General features: G+C 38.5%; 4 protein-coding genes across 4 annotated transcripts; all 4 read right to left on the bottom strand.

The window, feature by feature from the left end:
• Positions 1-465: 465 nt before the first annotated feature.
• Positions 466-1,461, bottom strand: LOC146405182 (olfactory receptor 5AP2-like). The gene has a single exon (XM_085011653.1). The coding sequence runs from the start codon at positions 1,390-1,392 to the stop codon at positions 466-468; it is 927 nt and encodes a 308-aa protein (XP_084867779.1). The 5' UTR covers positions 1,393-1,461.
• An 8,248-nt stretch (positions 1,462-9,709) lies between these two features.
• Positions 9,710-10,654, bottom strand: LOC146405183 (olfactory receptor 5D16-like). The gene has a single exon (XM_085015180.1). The coding sequence runs from the start codon at positions 10,652-10,654 to the stop codon at positions 9,710-9,712; it is 945 nt and encodes a 314-aa protein (XP_084871306.1).
• A 7,033-nt stretch (positions 10,655-17,687) lies between these two features.
• LOC146405184 (olfactory receptor 5L1-like) lies at positions 17,688-18,626 on the bottom strand. The gene has a single exon (XM_085015181.1). It carries the CDS (start codon positions 18,624-18,626, stop codon positions 17,688-17,690), a length of 939 nt encoding a protein of 312 aa, XP_084871307.1.
• A 3,139-nt stretch (positions 18,627-21,765) lies between these two features.
• On the bottom strand, positions 21,766-26,233 carry LOC146405185 (olfactory receptor 5D18-like). Its single transcript, XM_085015182.1, has one exon. It carries the CDS (start codon positions 25,513-25,515, stop codon positions 24,574-24,576), a length of 942 nt encoding a protein of 313 aa, XP_084871308.1. The 5' UTR covers positions 25,516-26,233; the 3' UTR covers positions 21,766-24,573.
• Between the last annotated feature and the right edge of the window lie 551 nt (positions 26,234-26,784).

Consider the following 26,784-nt stretch of genomic DNA (forward strand, 5'->3'; position numbering starts at 1 on the left):
TAACCTGTCCCCCTCTTCAGGGACATTTAGAGTGTTTTCAATACTTTTCTACTCCAAAGTATGATGCGACAAATACTTTGGAAAGTGATGAACTTTTATAGGTTTAATTCCTAGAAACAGAATTACTAGTTTAAATGGTGCATGCATATTTAATTTTTATGTGCCAGATGAATTTCGCTCCATAACAAATATTAGCAAACGATCTTCTATAAACAATACTAATTTGCACTTCCACCAACAAGGAGTGTGATAAAAATTTCAACTTGAAGTTGATAAAGAATTAAGCATAATATAAGTGCCGTGAGAAGGCCTGGCTCTAATGTTAGGCTCTGGTCCTATTTTATGGTTGAGTCCTCTTGGCCTATAGAATTGAGGAACTTCTGTATCAAACTGACTTTTCCATTGGTTAGAGCCAATACTCAAGAACCAGTGTTGAACAGTTGTCAGGCTCAGTGCCATCCATGCTTAGTCAAGCAATTTTCTGCTCATCATTTTCCTAAAGGCATTTTTTACATCTTTGTTCCTTAGACTGTAAATCAGGGGGTTCAGCATAGGTATAATCAAGGTATAGAACACAGAGGTCACTTTGTCAATATCCAGGGAGTGGCCAGCACTGGGGCGCAAATAAGTGAAAATCAGGGTCCCGTGGTAGATAGTGACCACAGTCAAATGGGAAGCACAGGTGGAGAATCCTTTTCTTCTTCCCTGGGAAGAACCTGTTTTAAGAATAGCTGCTATGATGCAGACGTAAGAGAGAAGAACTGTTAGAAGGCAGATAGCTTCCACCAAACTAGCGAAGACGACCAGAACAACGTCATGGATGTACGTGTCAGAGCAGGACAGAGAGAAGAGTGGGGAGATATCACAAAAGAAATGGTTAATTTCTCTGGAGCAGAAAGACAGATAAAAGGTATTAGTGGTGTGAATAACGGAGCTCATGGTGCCTCCCAAAAAGGCTCCAAAGGCAAGCTGGCAGCAAATCCTTTTGGACATAATAACTGAATAGAGCAGTGGGCTGCGGATGGCTACGTACCGGTCATAAGCCATGGCAGCCAATAGGAAAGATTCCGTGTCAACCAAAGAGCAGAAAAAATATAACTGAGCCACACAACCATCGTAAGAAATTGTCTTCTCATCGGAAAGCAAGTCCGCAAGTAACTTGGGGGCAATGACGGAAGAGTAGCATGCGTCTATGAAAGACAGTACGCACAGAAAAAAGTACATAGGGGTGTGCAAGGGGGCGCTGGTTGTGATTAGTAAAATCATCCCAAGGTTCCCCATGAGCGTAACAGAGTAGATGAACAAAAACACAGCAAAAAGAGCACCCTGCAGTTCTGGATGGTCACTGAATCCCACGAGAAAGAACTTTATCTTCAGAGTGCTATTCTCCATCTCCTTTCTCTGCGGTGCTCCTGGACTTCTGAGGTTGTGACAGAGTAAAGATGGCAATGCAAATAGTAACCGCAATGTTAACAAAAAAATTTTTAAAGAGTTAAAATAATTAGAATAGTAATTTTATGCATGTATGTACTTGTTTTTTGGACCACGACCACATCACATGGAAGTTCCCTGGCCAGGGATCGAACCTGTGCCATAGCAGTGACCCAAACCACTACAGTGACAACCCTGGATTCTTAACCCACTAAACCACAAGGGAACTCCCTAGAATAGTAACTTTAAATAAGCGTGGGCATCCTGATAACACCTAGATATATACAGTAAGTATAGCATAATGCATAGTTGTTTTAAAAAATGTATTGATAACTTATTACTTCTATTCCTTAAAGCCAGTGTTTTTCTCATTAATGACACATCATCGAACCAGTAGGTGAACTTTAAATCTGGGCTCCACTCTGACTTTCATTAGCTCTCTCATTTTTCATCAATACCAAGTGATTGCAGTTGACTACAGTGCTATATAGCAAACTTGGGGTAACTAGCCTCTACTCTCCTTTGTGGTGTTTTTATTTTAACAACAAAATAAAATATTGCCATTCTAGGAGAAGCCTAATATTGATGAGCAGAAACTCCATCTTTTTTACCTTGAGGTGTGGCTTTGCCTCTGAGGAACAAAGGAACTTATTAACAGTGCTTGAAATCCACTGATAAAATAAAAAGAGAAAAGATTCTAAATTAGCTACATAAGTAAGTGGATCCTAGTTCTGTCATCCAGCCCTTTTGAAACTTTTTGTTAAATGTTTTTGTAGTTGCTGTTGCTTTTGTTGGATAAATCTTGAGGCATGTTTATGCTCAAAACATCAGTTATGACATATAAAATCAGTGACTGTGGAAGATAAGCACTTAAAATTCCATCAACCTTGAACATCCCAGGATTAAGGTAAGAACACTTACCAGATTATCTCTTTCATCTACCTTCTTACCACACTGTTGTTAACATCAGTTCATGTTTCACGTGAAAAGTCAATTTTGACACTTTGACACTAAAGAAATTGGCCCATTGGAATGTTTTTTTTATAGTCCATTTGAGCAGGCCTTCTGTGTTCTTAGAAGAAAGATGTACCTCCCATAGGAAGGCGGTAGTTCTCTAGGATAATGCAAGCCTTTTTATATTTTGCTTTGACGCTTTTGAGATTAGCTTTCTCATCTCACATCAAATCCCAGGCACATATACTCTGATACCCAAATCCCGGCGGGACCATTTCCCCAGGAAATTACAATTCTGCTGAGTTGATTAAACACAAGATGATGTCATATGTTTTTCTACATCTTAATAGTGTCTCAAGGAAAAAAATATATTACGGCTTTCTAGGTGGTTGAGTATTATACATAAAATTGGATTGCGATACTTGCTATCTAACTTGATTTAACCTGCTCAAATAAACATATCAAGCAACAGAGTTTTCTATGTAGTAGGATGTGGAATAAACTGGAAAGAAGCAAAAAACCTGCATCTACCCAGGTGTTTAAAATGAGAAGATCCTTAAAGTCAACATGAGAGTAGAACGACTCCAAAAAAAAAAAAAAAAAAAGATTGTGAAGCCAAAGTAGGGAGAAAGTACATTACAAATGAAGTCAATAATTTGAATGTGTGCTATATGCGCATCACATACAAATGGAATTCTGGCCATCTAAGAGGGGAACCAATCTGAATGTCTTAATTCAATAAATACATTCAGGCTATGAATATGTGTCAGATAGTGTTCTAGGTACAAAACAGAGAAAAAGAGGATAAATTGAACTTGACACTAAGAATTCTGTCAAGTAAAGAATGGTGTATGAGACATGGTAGAGGAAAAAAAGGACAAAAGCAAAAACTATAAGGGGTTTCATGGAGATTGGCAAGTCCATGGCATGTTTGGAGACTTGAGATTTAGAAAGAAGATGTTGCCTAATGAAGAAACATTAATATATCTATATCTATATCTATATCTATATCTATATCTATATCTATATCTATCTATCTGTCTGTAAATCTTGACGAGCTATGAGCAATTTTGAGCCTCTATTTGCCCATAGGATTAACTTCAGCAGAAAGTAATCTTCCAATAATTCCAGAAAAATCCTACAGTTAAGTCACTAGCTAACTAGTGTCCACTCAGAAACCAATCACTGGGTCTCTTGGTGACTGGCCATGAACACATCACAAATGCTGGAGTTCCCACTGTGGCTCAGTGGAAAAGAACCTGACTAGAAACCATGAGGATGCAGGTTCGATCCCTGGCCTCACTCGGTAGGTTAAGGATCCAGCATTGCCTTGAGCTGTGGTATAGGCCGGCAGCTCCGATTCAACCCCTAAGGTGGGAACTTCCATGTGCCACAGGTGTGTCCCTAAAAAAAAAGGGGTGGGGGAAATACTTCACCAAGTGCTATTGGATACAAACACGAGGACCTACAAACAATAGGAGAGGCTGGGTCCCCCCCAGGAAATTGAGATGCTTTTGGTAAGAGAATGAGAAATGCATATTCATCCCTATAATTTGCAAGTGAAGTGACCAGATTTTATGCGTAAAATAAAACCACTTAATGAAATCCAAAAGAAAATTTTATGTGATCGTTTTGCAGAAATGTAACTAAAATCCCTAACATTCAAGCCCTAAAATCAAAGCTTTCTGGCAATAAATGAAAATGACTATTCCCTGAAAGACAACCATGCTATGAGGTGGGAGACACAGGTGGAAAAGGATTTGCATCTTCCCTCAGCAAAGCACATCCCTCAGGATGGTGATGAGAATAAACACACAGGAGGTGAGGATGATCACACTGGCAATGATCTCGCCAATCACTGGCCTCGATTGAAAGTGGACTTGAGTTCATTAGTCAAGACACCATGAGCTCATTACTTGAAATGTCATAAAAGGCAAGAATAAAGATGCCAGATAGATCCCAAAACAGGTGGCTAACTACCTTTGATCGATAGGATGGGATCTCAAGAGCTAAATGCGGGAGTTCCCGTCGTGGCACAGTGGTTAATGAATCGGACTAGGAACCATGAGGTTGCAGGTTCGGTCCCTGGCCTTGCTCAGTGGGTTAAGGATTCAGCATTGCCGCGAGCTGTGGTGCAGGTTGCAGACGTGGCTCGGATCCCGCGTTGCTGTGGCTCTGGTGTAGGCCTGTGGCTACAGCTCGGATTGGACCCCTAACCAGGGAATCTCCATATGCCGCGCAAGTGGCCCTAGAAAAGGCAAAAAGACAAAAAAAAAAGAGCTAAATGCAAGTCAGTCAGAGAACACACAGTTCCACAAGAGTAAGCAGCCAGAAACCAGCACTGGAGTTTTCAGGACATGAAGATTTTGTACAGCAGTGGGCTACGGATGGGCACAAAGCAGTCATAAGGCCGTCCGAGTTAACAAGGAAGACCTCAGTGACTACACATGTGCAAAATAGTAGAATTTCACCATGAACCCCAGAAAGGGGATGGATTTTTTTCCTTGCTTGAGATATTAACATCTTTGGCACAATGATTGTGGAGTAGCAAAAATCTGCAAAAGGCAAGTGTCTGAGGAAAAAGTGCATGGGGGTGTGAAGTAGAGAGCTGACTTGAATTGGTGCAGGCATGCCCAGGTTGGCCCAAACTGGCTCCATACAGGAGAAGGAAGAGCAAGGAGAGAAAAATTCTCTCCTCGCTTGAATCTGATTGTCCAGCAGCAATGAACTCTATCACAGGGGGACAATTTTACATATGTTTGGGAAATAAAATAATATATGTTTTGTTTCTTCTGAGAGAAAAAGAGAGGAAACAAAGTGTTTATATTAACTTTAGAAAAATATCATGTTGGTATCAAACAGGGTGTGTTTGAAATAAAATTGTCAAACAACTTAAAACGTTCAATGTCTCAGTGGATCCTGCTAATCAAAATTAAAGTATCAGCAGAAACCTATGTGATTCCCAAACTTTATCTATCACAGTAAATTGAGCTGATGAATTAAACTAGATATTTTGATGGACATGGAAATAAATTCAGTGATATATTTTAAAGCCAGAGGGAGATCAACACTTTTTCCTTGAAAAATGTGATAAGCTCTTTAAAGAAGTACTTCTTAATTATTGGTTTTGTATATAGCATCGTGTCCAGAGAATCCCAACCTCCCTTCTGCCATCATTTCCCCTTTCCTATCCATTCATTTGGTTTTGAAATCTTTGATGGTTTCGGTTTCATGCATAAGTTCTTTTATATCATTTTATTAGATTTTTATTAGATTCTGCATATTAGTGATCTCAAATGATCTCCACACTCTCTCTATCTTTTACTGATGGAGACTTTTTAATCATGGTCATTTTCACTGGTGTGAGGTGATAGCTCCTTGTAGTTTTGATTTGTATTTCTCTCTCTCTCTTCTTTCACATTAACTATGTGTGGTGTTTTTTTTTTTATTTTTTAAAGTTTTATTGAAGTATAGTTGATTTACAAGGCTGTGATCACTTCTGTTGTACAATAAAGTACTCAGTTATGCAATTATGCAGATGAGGGCTGAAGAACGGGTGCTGTGAAACTTAAGAAAAAGTTAACATAAAACACAAAGACATTTATTTTAATTAAAGGTGGGAAGAGGGGGACTCAAGGTCTCAGGGACCAAGAGCGCTGCCTCAAGAAACCACACTGCTTTTATTGTGCTCTTTAGGATTACATCAAATGAGGAGGGGGCTGTAGGTGCAGGATATAATTCTTTTATTATTTTAAAACTCCCATAGCTGGTAGATGGTTAAGCTTTTATTCTGACCTTTAGGCATTTAACACTCATTAGCACTGAGGAAGCCTGGCATTAGCTCTCTATGCATAGCCTCTAGAGAATCATCATTGTGTTTCTGCAGACAGCGTGCCTATCTGCAGCAACCTGGCATGCCTAGGTTTGCACTTTGTTCTCCTTGCTGATGCATATCCCACTAACAACCCCTCATAAACCCCCTGGGGCCATGAGGCTCCTCTTTCTCTTGCTGCTCTTTCTCTTATTTTAACAGTCAGGCTTGCCCAGACCAAGGCATTATGTCCTCATTCAGCTGACCACATGAATAACTTATGCCTTTTGGTCTTTGTTCTTAAGCTTAAGTTATTTACCAGCCCTGCCACTATTATTCAAGCAGGAATATGGGGTAAAGTAAAGTAGTACAAGATGGAGTTTTCAGCACAGAAAATAGAAACAGAGAGGCTAAGGAAAGATTGTAGAAACATGTCTCCCGACACATGTCCGCACATCTATTCTCTTTCAGATTCTTTCCCCACATAGATTATCACAGAATATTGGCCGCTAGTCCCCATTGGCCAATCTTTCCATATAGGAAGTGTGCATATGTCAGTCCCAAACCCCCAGTCCATCTCTCCCCACACCACTTGTCCCCTTTGGTAACCATAAGTTTTTCAAAGTCTGTGAGTCTGTTTCTGCTCTGCAAATAAGTTTACTTGTATCTTTTTTTTAGATTCCACATATGAGAGATATCATAAAATGTTTGTTTTTACTGTCTGACTAACTTCACTTAGTATGATAATTTCTAGGTCCATCCATGTTGCTGCAAATGTCATTATTTCATTTTTTTTTTTGGTCTTTTTGTCTTTTTAGGGCTGCACTTGCAGCATATGGAGGGTCCCAGGCTAGGGGTCCAGTCAGAGCTGGCTGGCCTACACCACAGCCACAGCAACACCAGATCCTTAAACTGCTGAGTGAGGCCAGGATCAAACCTTCAGCCTCATGGATGCTAGTCAGATCCATTTCTGCTGAGCTATGATGGGAACTCGCTATTTTTTGTAGACTTTTTCATGATGGCCATTCTTACTGGTATGAGGTGATATCTCATTGTAGTTTTGGTTTGTATTTATCTAATAATTAGTAATATTGAGCTTTTTTTATGTTCTTTATGGCCATCTGTCTGTCTTCTTTGGAGAAATGTCTGTTAGATCTTCTGATCATTTTTTTGATTGGATTGTTAAATCATGCTTTATAGCAGTTGTAAGAGTTACCAAAGAGATAATTTGAAATCTAAAGATAAATAATAGAAGAATATAATATTTTCCATCAGTATTTACTGAAGACTGTTAGTGCCTGTAGTGTCGAAATATCAAATTATTCTCTTTATATTGTCACCCATTAATTTTTAAGCAAAGATCAGGAGACTTAAACGTATGTATTTCCTTTTTCACAGAATAAATAGTAAAGGGATTATGCCTCTGAATTTGCTAAAAATTAATAATCCTTTGCCAAGAAAGAGAAGAAACATGAAGTTTGTCCTCTGAAAATGGATTATTTGTCACTGATTGCAATCAAAATCAACATAACATTTCTATGACTTATCACTCTTCTACTTGAGTTAAATATCAAGTAAGTGACAATATGTAGAAGATAGTTTATTTGTGAATATGTAAAACAATATAAATTATCATTTCCTATCCAAACATCAACCAGAAAAAATGGCGATAATCCATTATTGTAAGTTTGAAACGATAAAACCATTTCAAATTGCTTCACTGAACTGTTGTAAAATTCTTCTCTAGTCTTCACTTTACCCTCACAAAAATAGCAAGAAATTCTTCTCTCAATATTTTTATCACAGAATTTTGAATTTTACTCAGACACAAAGAATACAGATGAAAGAATGGATGTGTTAATAATTCAAGCAAAATTAATGATAGAAGAGAAAATCCCTTTTGCCAGAGTGGGTTAAGGATCCAGCATCGTCACTGCAGCAGCCTGGGAACAGAGATTATTGCTGTGGGCAGTTTTGATCCCCAGCCTGGGAACTTCCACATGCTGCAGGCATGGCCAAAAACAAACAATGAAAAAAAGGATGATGATAGGAGAGTTGAAAGAAATGACATATACAATGTTAAATTTTTCCCAAGTTATATACCTGTGTCCATGAGGGTGTCTTATAATAAATATTACAATGATTAGAGGAAAAATTAATCCTGCTTAATACATACAACCATCTAGGTATGATTATTTCTATGTTCAGATTATACTTAAAAGTTAGAGTTAATTTAAATCAACATTCAAGTCCAAGAAAAGCTCTCAATTTTTACAACGCATCTACTCAGTTATTTTATGGAGACTGCCTAGAGAGTCCTGATAAAGAGACCTGAGATACAGCCTTGGTTGAACTGCCATATGAATTAACAATCTATTTATGCTAATGAGGAGGTGAGAGACAGGAAGCCTAACACAGAACATGAATAAACTGTCTTTGTTGTTATTCCCAATATTCTGAGAAACAAGCTAATATCCCTAAGCCTCTTGTAGATCCTTTCATCCTCTACACGGAAACTCTTCCAAAATAAAGTGAGGAGTAGCTACAATTTATGCAAAATTCCATTTCTTCAAGCACCTAACAAGATATCGTGTATGCATATGACATAAAATAGTATCTTAAAATATTTGCAGAATCAGTGACTCTTGAACATCATTTACATTCTTCACTCTAAAGTAAAATGTATTTTTCACTTTTGTTTCTCTTAAAAACAGGAGTTCCTGTCATGGCTCAGTGGAAATGAACCTGACTGGCATCCATGAGGACATGGGTTCTATCCCTGGCCTCACCCACTGGGTTAAGGATCCGGCATTGCCGTGAGCTGTGGTGTAGGTTGCAGGCACGGTTCAGATCTGGAATTGTTGTGGCTGTGGTGTAGACCAGCAGGTACAGCTCTGATTTGACCCCTAGCCTGGGAATCTCCATTTGCCATGGGTGCGGCCTTAAAAAGTTAAAACAACAACAACAAAACAACTTGCCTATCCTTCAAGGCCACGTAAAGGATGCACAATAGCCACATATGATGGTGAACAGTCTCTCACCACCAGCTCCGTTATGATATTTACTAACACCACCGGCTTGTGAGCTTCTTAAAAGTGAGACTCTGTCGTTTCCTGTCATTGATTTTACTAAATATAAAATATGAAATTGGTTGTTTATTTCTCACTACTTAGTCATCAGGGAAGAAAGAATAACAAAACTAGAATTTACGGCACATATTCAATATGCCTGGAATATTGTCTGCATTTTCTTTTATTCTCCATACCCCTTTATGAATTAAATCATATGTAATTGTTGTAGATAAAGACTGATCTCAGTCCATCTCCTCTGATCTATTCAAGCAGAGCCAGGGATAGTCTCCTAATCTAAAAGTCCTATCCTCCATTGCCAAATAATCTTTGTTTTCCAAAATCAAAATGTTTGTTTTGAAAATGCCCTCTTGGCACACAGTTCACTCTCAAATCAGAAAAGTGTTCTCTAATAACCAAAATAAATATTTACCAGTAGATGGCTTCAATATGAAAACAATTTCATTTTCATTACTTTGCCGACTGTGTCCTTGACATCCTTGTTTCTCAGACTGTAGATCAGGGGATTCAGCATGGGGATCACCACTGTGTAAAACACAGAGGCCACTTTGACAGTGTGCCTGGAGTTTTGGGAGTTGGGCACACAGTAGAGGAAGAGGATGGTGCCGTGGAAGATGGTGATGGCGGTCAGGTGGGAGGCACAGGTGGAGAAGACTTTGCGGTACCCACCGACTGAATGCATCTTCATGGTGGTGACAACAATGAACGCATAAGATGTGAGAATGATGAGCAGTGTGATCACCTCATTAAAGGTGGCAACAGTGAAAAGAAGCAACTGGCTGAGATAAGAATCAGCACGAGAGAGGGTGATCAGGGAGGAGAGCTCACAGAAGAAGTGGTTGATAGTGTTGAACCCGCGGAAGGATAATTTGATAGCAGAACAAGTGAGTGTCAAGGAACAGGCTACTCCCCAGACATAGGATAGAACCACTAGCATCATGCAGAGTTTGGGGGACATGACAACCATGTAGAGTAGAGGGTTGCAAATAGCCACAAAGCGGTCATAGGCCATCACAGCAGATAGAATTAATTCAGTCACCACAAAGGTGCAAAACAAAAAGAATTGCACCATACATCCTGAAAATGAAATGGTTCTGTCTTCTGCAAGTAGATTCACCAGCATCTTGGGAGCAATGATGGAAGAATAGCAGAAATCCACAAATGAGAGGTGGCTGAGAAAAAAATACATTGGGGTATGCAGTTTGGGGTTAATTTTGATGATCACAATCATTCCAAGATTCCCTACTACACTGAAGCTGTAGATGGCCAGAAATACCAAGAAGAGGGGGGCCTGCAATTCTGGGTAATCTGAGAAACCCAAGAGGGTGAACGTGGCCCCAGCAGTTATATTTCTCTTGGCAAGAAACATGTCTCCTGATGGCAGGATCCGAAAATCAGTCTTAGAAATAATACATTATGGAGAGTGATTGACACATGAAGCATGCTTACCTAAGCCCTGATTAGGAGGGATATAAACTGAGACAAAATATATCTGATATAATCTTGGTAGGCATTTGGTATCCAAGGCAGGGATATCTAAAATTTCAGAAAAGAATTACAAGTTAATTTTACTTTCTCAAAATTATAAAAACCCAATTCTGTTCATTTTCTGAAATGTAATTTTAAAGACATACACATGCAACGATTATGAACTTGAGCAATTTAGAAGGTGTTGTAATAAAATCTTCATGTGAGCTATTCTAGGCTCATTGAACTTCATGGTTTCTGCAAAGAAAAGTTTAGCAAAATGAAATAATTTTAGTCTATCCTATAATCACTAATGAAACGTGGAAATACCTGAAATAACATCTATAATCAAAACAAAATTCTATATACTATATATGCATATCTGTGATATAAAGAATAACCTATATACTTCCTTATACCTGTATTTTAAATATTCATTTAGCACTTCTTTTTGATTGAATAATACAGATATCAAAGTAAATAGTGATTAATATATTTTAGTAAATAATATCTACTGAACTGCCTTTTTCTACAGGTGAGCAAACAGAAACCTGAAGAAGCTATGACTTGACCAATGACGTATAGATATTGGATAATCTTCCTGCAACTAGAGCTCAGAATCCTAATATCCTGGTAATATACCCGTCTCTCTATGCCAGGCTCTGATCCGCATTACAGGCTGAGATATTAGCACTTGTACTTTGTAACGATCACATCTTCACCCTTCATTTTGCTGTTTCTTTTGGTCACTTTAAAGACAAATTTCACACTAAAAAAAAAAAAAACTATGAAAATTATTCCAATAAATATGTTGAGGGCCACAGAAATGGTCTGAAGATGTATCAAGATGAAACACAGAGAATGGAAGTTGGAGAGAAGTCCCTGTTTAGGAATAAATATGGTCAAAACCTTTAAACATTGACAGTTACCTATTCTAGGACTCTCTCTTCTTAAGTCACCTAGAATATTCAATCTGTCCTTCTATTACCTGTCAAAAAGATGGATGAAAATTAAGATTCTTCACAGTCTGAAGACATTTATAATAAAGGGGTTTCTAATAGAGAATAGTGAAATTCATCAAATTGATTCACAGATGGGAAGGCTAATTAAATTTTAATCTCAGATGGATAATGATTTTTGCTATAAGGGTGTCCTGATTATTACATGGGGATACTTATATGAAAAAAAAATTCTTTATCAGAAGTACAATTAAACTTAGGATTCTGTATTTTCGTTTGCTGAATCTTGCAACCTCTTATCGGAAGAATTCAGAATGTTATGGTGAGCAACACACCCCAGTTCACCCAGAACTGTCCTTGTTTTAGTGCTGTAAGCCACACATACCAGGAATTCCCTCAAGCATATCCCTTTATAATGAAGACTTCTTTCTTAGACTAACATTCTTGGTAACCAGCTGGTTCTAGATGTTTCAGCACTAAAGGTTAATGGTCCCATAAAACAGGAAGAACTCTTGATGGTTCTATATGTTTAGAAATCCAAAGGTTTAAAGATCAATCAGAGGTCAGTATTTCCAAGTCAATTCTCACTATTACGAAATTCTTTATCAGTGACCTTTCTCAGAGTTTCTCAACCTCATCTGGTTTATTCTTTTTATTTTTGGTGCTGGTTTAGTCTTTTTATTTTTTTCTCTGGGAAGCTACCCTGGACACTGTACCATGTATAGTAGCATCTCCGGCTCCTAAGACAGTAGCAGCGTACTCCTAACCCCATTATGACAATCAAAAATGTCTCTAGATATTACCTAAGCTCCCCTTGGAGGCTAGAGGAGGTGTATAATTGCCTGTAGTCAAGAACTATTGCCTTATTTCCTTGATTCTGATAGATTTTCATGTTTCTTCTGTCTGACTTAAAACTATTCCTTATCTCCCAAATGATGTTATTGTATAGATTAAACAATTTGTATTATCTTTGAATCCAGGAAGCATAATATCTAAAATATTTTTCTCATTTTTTTTCTCATTTTTTTCTTTTTGCACTTGTGAGCCAGCATAATTTTCCTGTTTTAAAATCTTATTTAGAGCTAGTTCAATTGATTGTAGTTCTCCAGAAGGTTCATTTTATTCTTTTTAATTCATTTTATGTAAATACCTCACTATTGTCTGAAAATTCACTGAAGCAGAGAAATGTATACCTGAAAACTGTTGATTCTATTTCTCCAGAAGGTTCACTTTCTTCTTTTCAATTCAATTTTGCTTAAATACCTGCTTATTCTCACTTGCACAATTCTTCCAAAAATTCACAGAAGCAGAGAAATCTACACCTGAAAACTCTCAGGGCCCTTCTGGTCCCCGACCCCCAGGAAACACTTGTTCAGTGCACTGCTATAAAGGAGCTCAGCTAAGCCAGCACCCCACCCCACCCCTATGAAACTCTGTAGCAAGTAAGGACTTCCTGTGTCTGATAGGTAATGTTTTCAGGGGCTCAAAATTTCCCCAAATGACTTTTCTTAGGAAGTACTCACTAAAACCAAAATATGCTCTAGATACTTTACGTGGTAAAGAATATCCATATTCTCTCAGACCTACAAACAAACCTACTGGTGGAAAAGGTAGCCCCTGTCTAGGCCCTGGAGAGCTCACTGGTTTATGGGAGAGGCTAAGACTCTTAAGCACCTTCCCCTCCCTGTGCCACCAGGGCCCTAGAGAATATCACTTGCCTTATTCTTCAGAGATCTCAAAACAAGCAATTAAAATTATTCTTGTTTTCTGATGTAATTATGGCTTCTTAAAAATCAAGCAACAGCTTTCAAAAATTTTATTTGAATGTTCATGAAAAATTTAAATGTTTTCTCCCCATGTTCCGCGATCATTCACGGAGATTTCAAATATTCTTGTATAATAAGTCATAGCAAAAATTATCTTTATTACTCAGAAAATATATCTTTAATCTGTTGTTTTGTCTTTTAAAAATTTTCTAGATTTATTGAGGTTTAATTAACAAAAACTTTATATCTTTAAGGTGTACAACTAAATATTCTGCTATACCATGTATATGTAGTGAAATAATCACAATAATCAAGTTACTTAGCACATCCATAACTTCATGTGGTACCTGCTTTCTTTTACCTCTTTTGTAAAATGAGAACACTTAAGTGCTACCCTCTTAGCAAGTTTCAAGTATACAATATTGTTAACTATTGTCATATTGTTGTACATTAGGTTTGTAGAATTTATTCATCTTGTATAACTGAAACTTTGTACCCCTTGACCAATAGCTCTTCATTTCCCCCTCCTCCCAGCCCTGAAAGGTACACATACAAGTAAGGTCAAGAAGCATTTGCCTTTCAACAAATATTCTTAAGTTTCTACCATGTTCCTGACCTCTGTGAGACATGATTACACCTGGTTATACTAACCACACTTAAGAGTGGGAGAATATTTTCCTTCAGAAACTTTAGCTACTTTGTTATCATCCTGCTAATAGTATTAGGGGCTTAGCTGAGCATCTCCTCATATATATATATATATATATATATATATATATATATATATATATATTGGTGATAGGACTACAAAGGGAATTTGGTTTCTCAGTGTGCCCTGGAGAAGCTACATCTGGTTAGAAACAGTATATAAGACTCTCTAAAGTCATTGCACACATCCTGGATACCTGATACAGTGTTCACAGCATGATCTCATCTTTACTTCTAAATTATTATAAGGCTGTCATCCTGAGCTCTGCAGCCCCTTAAAATACCACATTTCCACATAATCATTCACTCTGTCTTCTCTATCACCGTTGACATTTCTTAAGTCATACCTATATTATTTTAATCTTCTACTGTTCAATAGCTGCCAAATTGGTCTTTAAACCTACAGACTCACCTGCTCGTAGCTGTCTGCCACACTGCCACTAAAATAATTCTTTATGAATTAAATCAACTTACATTTAGATATTTGTTTGAATATGCATAAAATAACTATGGAAGTATATAGGCATGTTTTTCGCAGGGCAAAAAAGAAGTGGGTCATAAGACTATAATACCTATTTCAAAAACACATACATTAAATAGGTGTAAACTAAATGACCCAATTATTCTCCAAATTGTAAATCTGACTCAGTTACTTATGGGTACACACCCAAGTTCCTAAAAATAGAACTTCTTTCTCTTATAAATATCAACATTTTTATACCTCTAGTTATCTGTATATGGATAGATATAAGCTATTTACATATTTGCACATTGATGCAGTCTCATCCATCTGGATACCCTTAACTCAACTTATCTCATTCATCCACAAAATACTGCTGAAGCATGAATCCTTCCCGGAAACCTACTCTCCTTCCTCCAGACTAAGGTCATTAAACCTTAAAAGTCACGAATTCTGTGAATCATCTTTTCTTTAATTATTGCTTGAACCACAGTGTAATGTGGTTATCAGTTTATACACTTACATGGTTTCTCTCCAGCTATGGGTTTTTTGAGATGGTGGACATTCTTTCTTTCATCTGTGTGTCCTCCTCGCTATTTCTATATCTATCAACAGCAGACGTACACTTATATAAGAGTCACAGCAAACAAACCCTGGCATCAATATTATTAACTTTAGAAATGTAAAGTATGGGAGTTCCCATCATGGCACAGCAGAAACAACTCCGACTAGGAACCATGACGTTTCAGGTTCGATCCCTGGCCTCGCTCAGTGGGTTAAGGATCTGGCGTTGCCGTGAGCTGTGGTGTCGGTCGCAGACACGGCTCAGATCTGGTGTTGCTGTGGTTCTGGTGTAGGCCGGCAGCTACAACTCTGATTAGACCCCTAGCCTGGGAACCTCCATATGCTGCAGGTGAGGCCATAAAAAAAAGATAAAAGACAAAAAAAAAAGTAATATAAAATATGTTTTTCTGTAGGCCAGAAATACACTAACCAAGCTCTATTTTTTGTATTTTCAAAGATGGTTTGGGTCAGAATGAATATACTTCTGAAAATGATTCTAAAATAATGAAAGGAGTTGGTGCATTGAGATGGAATTTCAGAATATGGGTTATTTGAACCCTGAAAATTGTTTCTCCAGTTCTCAAATAGGGCACTTGTTGAATTTTTTTAATTTCTTAATTTAAAAAAAGTAATTAAAATTTTTAATTATAAAAAATTAATATTAAAAAATCTGAATATCTCTTTATCCTGGTTACTAATTGTTCTTTTTAAAGCTATTTTTTTAATCTGGTATGAGGAAATGCTCTTATGGTTTAGTTAATTTACTTCTGGTAATTTGAATATAAGATCAACAGCTAAGGCAAAACATTTACAAGGAACCCTGCAACTTGTTCCCATTAATTGTACAGTTTAGTTTGTGTGTGTGTGTGTGTGTGTGTGTGTGTGTGTGTGTGTGTGTGTGTGTGGCTTATAAACATCATCCCCTCACTGAGGCTTATTGTATCCAACTGGAGGCATGATATAGTTGTAGCCATGCATTAATACGGCAATTGCTGATGGAAGAGACGTAGGATATATTAGAGTCTTGAAGAGAAAATGTTGTACTTTTAATGCTAAATCACATTATAGAATAACATATTCTGCACTCTTTATTAAAGGAAAAGAAAAGAAGATGAGTTAGGAACTGTGGGATATTACCCAGAATCTGGCAGGAATATCAATGCTAAGAACATAACATTCTCTGTATTCAGCCCCACTGGGATTTATTTTCCTAAGTGGACACGACTGACATAATACTCAAGATAATGCCAGGCAAGTATGAACTTGCTCATGATTCTTAAAAGTCAACATACTGCTTTAAGTTCCTATGTTAAGCCCAAAGTACATAGTGTTTCTTCACCAGTATTTATTCATCCAATCATCTAATGACTTAAAGATAAAAAATAGAGATAACTCATAATACCTCAGAGATAGGAGTTCCTACTGTGGCTCGGTGGCTTAAGAACCTGAGAATATTTTTGGTGTGCAACAGCATTATGTCTAAAAAATGTACCTATCTTAATAGAAAAATAATTTATTACTAAAAATGCTCACCACCATGTAAACCTTTAGTGTGTCATAATCTTTTTGCAATAGCAACATCAATGATTACTGATAGCATATCACCATAACAAACACAATAATGAAAAAGTTTGAAATATTGCAAGAGTTACCAATGTGTGAGGAAGAGACACAAAGCGACCTAATGCTGTTGGAAAAGCAATACCAAAAGACTTCTTGACATAGGATTGTCACAAAACTTTAATTTGTGAAAGTACAATAATTGCAAAGCATAATAAAGCAAAGTGGAAAAAACACGGTATGCCTGTTCACTCACACAGACACAGACACAAACACATATACAACATACACGCACACAGTAATTTGTTCCAGGGATAACTGCAGTAAATGCATTTGACCTGCTATTTAATTTTCCTAAAAAATTCTGTGATATGATTATTATAAATGTCTCCATTTTTCAGATGTGATGAAATATGAAGTTCCAAAAACAGTGGACAGAGTAATGACAACAACAAAATAATAAAAGAAGCTAGAAATAAACAATAAACAGGATATGTGGGTATCTCATTCTGTGCATAAACTGGCAGAGGTGTGTTCTTCATTGTAAAATAACAGGTATTCAGTTTTAAAATGAATTGTAGTCCCCATAATAGATATTACAATAAAATGTGATTTTTTTGTGGTCTTCATCGAGCTGATGAAGTTTGTACCGCAAATTAAATGTGTGTGTCTTAACAGTCCATTAACAAGATACATTTAAAACATTTTAGATTAAAAAGCAAGGAATTGGGTGGCAAATTTTGAAATATGCTCAATTCTAAACTTGTAAATAGTTGAGAAAGAAAAATAAGTGAATCAGAATGACTCACTCCTAACTATCAACATCTCGAATGTTTCCCCACTCCAAACACTGAAGCCCATCAATTCACCCTTCCATCAGCATCCACTTCAGAAGCCAGAATGTGCCAAAAATATTCTCTATGAAAACGTTTTGAAGTTCACCACTTTTCTGAGACTTTCTTTCACATCCTTGTTCCTCAGACTGTAGATCAGGGGGTTCAGCATGGGAATCACCACAGTGTAGAACACCGTGGCCACTTTGTCAGTGGCCATACTCTTGTTGCCAGAATTGGGTCGGCAATAAATGAAAAGGATTGTTCCATGAAAGACAATGATGGCTGTGAGGTGGGAGGCACAGGTGGAGAAGGCTCTGGACCTTCCCTCTGCGGAGCGCATCCTCAGGATGGTGACGAGAATGAACAGGTAGGAGGTGAGGATGATCAAAATGGTGATGAGCTCATTAAAAGTGGCCACAATGTATATGACTAGTTGATTCATAGTGACATCAGAGCAAGCAAGAGATAAGAGAGGGGGCAGATCACAAAAGAAGTGGTTGATCACATTTGATCTATAGGATGGGATCTTAAGAGCTAAACACAGGTGAATCAGAGAACACACAGTCCCACACAGGTAGCAACAAGACACCAGCTCCACACAGACATTTCGGGACATGGTGACCTTGTACAAGAGGGGTTTGCAGATGGCCACAAAGCGGTCATAGGCCATCACAGCCAGCAGGATGACCTCAGTTACCACACAAAAGCAAAACAGGTAGAATTGCACAACACACCCCAGGAAGGAAATGGCTTTGTCTTTGTTTATGATGTTAGCCAGCATCTTGGGCACAATGATCGTGGAGTAAGTGAGATCCACAAAGGACAAGTGGCTGAGGAAGAAGTACATGGGGGTGTGGAGTCGAGGGCTGACCTGAATCAGCCCAACCATGCCCAGGTTACCCAGGACGGTGACGCCGTAGATGACAAGAAACACCAGGGCGAGGAAGACCCTCAACTCAGGGACCTCGGAGAATCCAAGGAGAAGGAACTCTGTGACAGAGGTGCAGTTTTCCTTGCCCATGTCCCCACTTTATTGAGATTAAAGAAAAATATTAATGCTTATTCTCCACGATACCATTCCAAATTCAGTTATGACTCCCTCCTAAAAAATACATGAGAATAAGTAGGATAGTTAATTTTTTTCACCAAAGAAAGAGGACATTGCTCTTGTGAAATTTAGGAAAAGTTCAGGCAAAGTGGTACACAAATGTATAGAGCTCACTGTTTAATTCACAAATCACGCAAGTGCATTCACCAAACTTAAGAGTCTATATGATTCCTTAAATCACTTGCACACAATTTAGAGCTTGTAATTGAATCATTAGAAAGACATCCAATAGAACTTAATTCGCCGTTTTTCAAATGAAATTTAAATATCATTTTCCTGGCAGACTTTATACCAGAGAATTGTTTTTTGTAAAGTACATAAGAACCTTCTTTTTTTTCCTGCTGAACTGATGTGCGGATTATTAATCCATAAATGTTAATTTTTAATCAATATGTTTTAGAAGGAGATGAGGTTTTTATCTTATATTAGTATCTTTTCTATATAATTAGCATAGTGATTGTAAACATTGTGTTATAAAATGGTGGTCATTTTTCCAGGAATTGTTACTCATTTCTCCAGTGTTTATGGTTGCAAAACTTAGGCATAAAGTGTCAAACAACAGGTTCAAAGTTATGGTGCACACGTATCATGGAAAACTAAAGAATATTTAATGACCTGAAAAATGACTAGGATAAAATAAGTGAAAAAATGACACAGATTGGACAGATACAATAGTATATATCTGTCATAAGTTGCACTGTATATTTAATTCTTAAAACATACATGCAACATCAATATTTTATTCCAATTACTTTAAGAAAAGCAATGCAGAAACTTGCCTGAATTTTCCCAAAACATAAATGTTATGGGGTAGTGTGATTTTTTTTTCTTTTTCTTTTTTTTTTTTTAACTAAAGGAGGGATACCTTCAAAGCCTTTGTCATATTGAAAATGCCACAGAGAGTAAACATGCTCATTTATCCTCTCTCCTGACCCTTAGTAACAATGAAATTCTTCAGAGGTGCCAGTTGGTTATTCCTGGAAGAAAGGGAATCTAGAATAAAACCCAGCATAGTCATATTTTCCCCTCATTCTCAAATAATTTCAAAGTAAAGGATATGTGAATCAAGACATCCCAGTTTTCTCTTCCATGGCCAATAACTGTGAGACATTTGTCTTTTCCTGAGTACAAAGTAGTACGTGATTTTGAATGCCTTTCCTGATTTTAACTCTAGAGATGAAACATCAGGCTGCTCATCACATACAGGGTGGTGATCCTTAACCACCAGGGATTTTGATCCCCATGGATATTCGGCAATATCTGGAGACATAGTTGCAGGTCACCATAGGGAGGAAAAGTACTGACATCCAGTGAGTAGAGACCATGCACACTGTTGAACAATCTACAAGTCTCAGACTAGCACCCCCTCCCCCACCCTGCACACATACCTACAACACAGGCAAGCACCAAAATATGATCTGGCCCAGCAATCATATCAATCAACAATACAAAGGATGAGAAACCTTCTGTGGAGAGTCATTTAAGTCCCTCTGGCACAAGGTCCAACTGATCCCCTCCTTCCTAATTCAGAGGTGCGTCCCATGTCTGGGCGCCTTCATACCAGTCCAGGAGACCCCTCATTCCCACCCTCAGCATCAGAGTGACTTTCAGGACTATCTCCATGCTGTCTTCACCAGGTTCGATGAGTGGAGTTAACGTGAGAGGGAAGGAAGGGGAAGGAGAGAGCAATCATTTGTTCTTCCCTATCTGTTTACACTCTTTCCCCTCTTATACTAATAACTGTTTCAAGCTATTTCCTCTTGGCATTAAATCGATTCCATTGCCCACTGAGTTTTTTTCTCAGGACAAAAAGGGAAAATAACCATCAAAAAGGAGTGCCCAGAACATTGCACTTCTTAAAATCATCTATAAATATAAACTAAATACAGACTTCAAAAAATATATCCAATACTACCACCTCCTTTCAGAATTCCTTCTTGTCTTATACCGGCTATGATTAAATACACCCATGAGAAGAAGAAAAGAAAACAAACAATATTCACGACCCAAGAAAATATTTTTCAGTCCATCCTCCCCAGTACAGTGTAGTGCAACCAACCTGTTGATAGTCATTCCTTCCCCGTTTCTAAAGATGCTATGGAGGAAAACCATACAGGCTTCATGTTTTTACCTGTGTGTATCCGTGGAGCCCATACTCCTTACACCTCCAAAACCAATCATTGATCTCTGTGGGACATAAATAAGGAATGAAGAAAGCAACTTCCTCTTGGGATTCAAATAATTACTGACTTTTCCAAGATAAAAGAAGAGGGGAAAAAATATCCCAAGTTGGCCCATAATAGGACATGATTCCTTCCAGAGGTTGTGAGGAATCACAGAGCATTGTTTGCTGCATCCCAGCATTGCTGTGAACCAGGGGTCATGCTGCAGTTGTGAAAGGCATGACTAGGTCATAGAAACAGTGCTGTCTTACACGCAAAGCTCCTTCCTGGAGGTCCCACGTTCTGCCAAATCCCCAAAACAGGGATAATACACTTCCTCTGGTGAGAAAGAAGGTAACTGCTTACACTTACTGACAAGTTCCTATGTGCTCTGCCCTGTTCTGAGTACAACTAAGACACTTCATCTCTGTTACTCTAAATGAGATAAGTACAGTCATGTACCTTTCCAAATCAGGTGACTGAAGCACTGACAGGTGTCACTTGACCAAAGTTACACGCTGAATCACTGACAGGATGAGCCCATATGCTGCTTATTGATTTGTGCCACTGATGTGACCCTGTGAGGAAGAGAAGAGCTACTGGGTGGCATACTCCCTGCTCAGTGTAGAGGCCATTTAATGGTTTCCCCAAGTATCTCCCCCAGGTCTGCTCCTTTTCTGACTACATAATAGCTCCCTGAGCCAACAGTGGTCAAAGGAAAGTCTATGGTTTGTGCCATTGCATACACTCAAATGTAATTAATTGCAAGTACTAAGTTTCCAAATTCTCAACAATCTGTATATGTTTCCCTAAAACTGAGCCAGCTGACCATTTCCTGAGTTGGAGGAGTGCTTCTGCATCTCCTGTCCACCCAGCATGCTCGCTGTTCCTTTTCTTTCATTTTTCAGAAGCAAGGATTCCCCTTATCCATTCCATATTGCTCTGTGAATCACCCCAATTAGAAAAGCAAAAGCAAACTTCCCAAATCTAAACTGTAAGAACATTTTGTTTCCATGAAGCCTGAAATTTGCATAATCAAGACTTTTGGAACCTATGGTATGAATTCCTGTTTCTCTCTAGCATTATCTTCCTTTTCATGGAAAATAAGTGCCTTGGACATGGCTTTTATCCAATACAGCAATGTTTTGACACGAGACATTAGCAGATTGGTGATGATATTTGCTTATCAACTATTTGTGTTGTTCTTCTTAGTCTACCCTAAAACTACTGCCACAGAATTCATCCATCTAAAGGAGAATGTCTCTTTTTTATAGATAAACTAAAAGAACATCTATACAAAGCATCATTGAGAGTGATGTTTTCTATTATCTGGATAATATACTCAAAGGAAACTTTGCTCATTTATTTACCTTGGATTTAAAGACAGGGCCCCCCCTTTTTTTTTTTTTTTTTTTTGGTCTTTTGTCTTTTTATGGCCGCACCCACAGCAAATGGAGATTCCCAGGGCAGGGGTCTAATCGGAGCTGTAGCCACAGGCCTACACCACAACCACAGCAACACCAGATCCCAACCGTGTCTGCAACCTACACCACAGCTGATGGCAATGCCAGAACTTCAACCCACTCAGCAAGGCCAGGGATCGAACCCACAAACTCATGGTTCCTAGTCAGATTCATTTCTGCTGTGCCGCAATGGGAACTCCAAGACAGGGCACTTAAAAATATATATATATGTAAATTTTGAATGGAAATTTATAATCACTATCCATGAATCAAACATAAATATGCAGTTTTAAATTTTTGATGAACTGTATTTATACCACATAAAATAATATCATTGTAGTTGACTATTTTATCCAACAATTCAATGAAATCAAAATGATGTCAAATTTTCTATCCTTTTTAATTGCTCATTTTAATCAAATTGTCAGTAATTGGAAGAACAGCAAAAGCTCAACTGCTTTATGCTAAGAATTGGGAAGGTCATTGTATTAACATCAGAAATCAAGGAAGTTAGTGGCTCTAATGACTGCATAACCAATTGCTCCAAGACGTATGAGTAAGAAACAACTGCTTTTCATGGATGACTCTGACATGAGTCAGTAAGGTTGCTCTGCTGATCTGATCCTGGCACGGCTGATCTTGGCTGGTTTGCTGATGTGTGTGACAGCAACTTGGCAGGTTAAAGGACAAATGGGCTTCACACGCACGTCTGGAGGTTGGCTGGATGCCAGGTGACGTGATAAGTGTGTGGACCATGTTTCTCATTATCCAATATGCTCGCCTGTGCTTTTTCACATGGCAGCTCCCCTAAGAGACTGTGCTTATGATAAAGACTGGGATTATGAAAAGACCGAGATTATGAAAGGACAGAGGGGGCATCTCAGAGACTTGAAAGTGGCCAAGTGTCAATTCAGTGGCCTTCTATTAGCAAAGCTTTTTTTTTAAAGGGACTTAGCCATGGCATATAGAAGTTTCCAGGCTAAGGGTCAAACTGGAACTACAGCTGCTGGCCAACACTATAGCCACAGCAACACCAGATCCAAGCCACATCTGTGGCTACCCTACAGCTTACGGCAACACTGGATCCTCAGGCCACTGAGCGAGGCCAGGGATTGAAGGAGCAACCTCATGGATCCTAGTCAGCTCCGTTAACACCTGAGCCACGACGGGAAGCTCTTAAGTTAGGATTTTAGTGAAGAGGATTCAGACATGATGGCCAGGAAAAAAAAAAAAAAGCCATACTGGATTGATAATGTTTTTGATGTCTTCATAGGCAGAATGATGACACAAAATGCAGAGAGCACGTCACACTTTCTTTGGCATGTGTGATTTTCTGAGATCCAGTCTACCATTTTTAAGCCTCTGCTGTTGTCGTCTTAGCTGGTCATGCTGCCACACTGGAGCACTTTTGAAAACACATTCAGAATATGGATCATGTCTTATCAACGTCCATTCATGCCACGTAACATGCATACACCACACCACACACATAAACACTCAAACACACGCAGACATATATACACCCACGTTAGGCAGTATTCCCTCAATTAAAAATTTGTTGGATCATTGAGTCAGTATTACATTCTCTCCTCCTTGATTGCCCTGCTTTAGTCTCCCCAATAAAACTCCACCCTTGTTGAAACACACCTCCTAACACTCTGACTCTTCTGTTGTCCCAGGCAAGGTTTAGACAATTCTCATTTCATGAAGGGATTTATACTTTTCTTACTCAAAAACCCTCAGTGATGCTTACTATCTTCAACTTTATATAATGGTCACTTTCTTCACCACCCTACTTTCAAAAATAGATTTGCATTCCGTGAAGGGATAAAGACTAAGTTTTATCTTACCTACTAGCTGGACTTTTATACGTGAAATGCACATGTTGATTGAGAGCCTGGTTTATTCTAGGTACAAGAAAGGTGGATGAATTTAATATTTATTAAACTTACACAATATATTCCACACGATATCTACAGTGTTTTTTAATCTTCACCATCAGATGAGTTCATGCAGTCTCAAATTTTTAGATGAAAAATGAAAGATTTGCAAGATGGCTGATTTCTTCCCAGTAAGTAAGAAAGAGAGACAGGCTTGGTCTCTTTGAGCCAAAATACACATTCTTGCCATTATACAACATGACCGACCACATCGTTGATTTTAACGTCATACTGGAAAAGGAACCTTAAGAGACACATTTTATTTACATGTCAAGGACAAACTCAACTATCGTGCTCAATGAGAAAAAATGTTAGTGTCCATTATTTTGCTGATCGTGTCCTTGACATCCTTGTTTCTCAGACTGTAGATCAGGGGATTCAGCATGGGGATCACCACTGTGTAAAACACAGAGGCCACTTTGACAGTGTGCCTGGAGTTTTGGGAGTTGGGCACACAGTAGAGGAAGAGGATGGTGCCGTGGAAGATGGTGATGGCAGTCAGGTGGGAGGCACAGGTGGAGAAGGCTCTGCGGCGACCTGTAGCCGAGGGCATCTTGAGGATGGTGACAACGATGAAGACGTACGAAAGGAGAATAATGAAGAGTGTGCTGACCTCATTAAAGGTGGCAAAGATGAAAAGCAGCAACTGGTTGAGAGAGGTGTCAGAGCAAGAGAGGGAGAGCAGAGCGGAGAATTCACAGAAGAAGTGATTGATTGTGTTGAAACCACAGAAGGATAATGGGGTGACAGAGCATGTGAGTATCAAGGAGCAGGCCACACCCCAGGCATATGATCCCATGACAAGCAGGACACAGCGTTTTGGGGACATGGCCACTGTGTAGAGCAGAGGGTTGCAAATGGCCACGAAGCGGTCATAGGCCATCACTGCTAATACAAAGGATTCAGTCACCACGAAGGTACAAAAGAAAAAGAATTGTACCACACAGCCTACCAGTGAAATGGTTCTGTCTTCTACCACTAGGTTCACCATGGTCTTGGGAGCCACTATGGAGGAATAGCAGAAATCCACAAAGGAGAGGTGGCTGAGGAAAAAGTACATGGGTGTGTGCAGTTTGGGGTTAATTTGGATGATGAGCATCATCCCAAGATTCCCCACAGCTGTGACACTGTAGATGGCCAGAAATATCAAGAAGAGAGGGACCTGCAGTTCTGGGGAATCGGAGAAGCCCAAGAGCGTGAACGTGGCCCCGCTTTTGTTTCTTTCTGACGGTATCATGGTCTCTGTTTGTCAGAATCTGAATCTGTCCTGAAAACAAAAATATCGAGGAGTGTGACGAAATGAGACACTAGGTTAACTATTCTTGACCACAGCTGGGCGATGGAACAAAATATCTCTGTCAGATGTTCTCTAGGTATGTTGTACGCAAGATGAGCGAAATGTCTAAAATTTCAAAACATGATAACTCTTCGAAAGCTATTTCTAAGCAAAATAATACAATGACTGAATTGTTGAGTTCTCAGTGGTGATTCTTAATATTTACAAATAAAAATACGAGATCAAGGGATTTGGGGTTATTTGAAAAGTACGTTCCCCAGAATACTTTCATCACACTGGAAAACCAGCATCAAGATGAAATGAGAATTTAAGAATATTTTCTCTCCCAGGTAGAATAACAAACTATAGTAAAGATTCTAACTTAGAAATGTCTCTTTCCTAGGTCCTTCTCTCCCTTTTTGGCCTCTTTATGACATAGAGGATATTTATTCTTTCTCTATATTACATTTGAAGGAGATATTAAATACTCGAGGTAGTACTACACTCTGAAGACATTTCTCGAGAAAAAAGAAATATGTTTCTGCAGCTGATGAGCACACCTCTAAGATCCTACCATACTGGGAAACGCTTCCTCTATCATTTCTGGTATGGTTCTCTCTGGTCCCACAATCAAAGAAAGAGTTTTTGTCATGGCCACACTTGAGGCATATGGAAGTTCCCAGGCCAGGGCAGAATCTGAGCCACAGCTGTGCTGGATCCTTTAACCCGCTGCACAGTGACAGGAATTGAACCCACTCCTCCACAGTGACCAGAGCCAATACCGTTGGATTTTAACCCACTGTTCCACAGCAGGAACTCCGAGAAATAGATTTTGGATGGTTCCTCAGGAAGGCAGTACATGATATGCAAAACTGAGACACTCGAGGCCCCTATGCCTTCCCAAATGCATCAATTTGAACGCTAAAAACAACCTCAAAAGACAATCTATCACAAAGCCAGGTATTTTAACTATGGCTAACTTATCTAGGTCACCTAAAAATTCATATTAAACTCATGTTCTCTTTGTTTATACCTAATGATCTTTGTGACCCAAATGCTACTTTTAAGTTACTTAAAAACTTCTGTGAATCCAGTAAATATGGACATTAAAATATTTCCTGTTTTTTTTCTCTATTTTCTTGTAACTTTTGTTTTCAGGGCTGCTTTATATTCTTAGTTAGGGATGGCCTCTTTTTCTTTTTCTTTTCTGTTTTTTTTTTCTTCACTAGA

This window comes from Sus scrofa, chromosome 2, assembly GCF_054392235.1.
Source record: "Sus scrofa isolate SSC_HxYL_T2T_F1_AM1 chromosome 2, Sscrofa_HxYL_maternal_Yorkshire_Landrace_v2.0, whole genome shotgun sequence".
NCBI lineage: Eukaryota > Metazoa > Chordata > Mammalia > Artiodactyla > Suidae > Sus > Sus scrofa.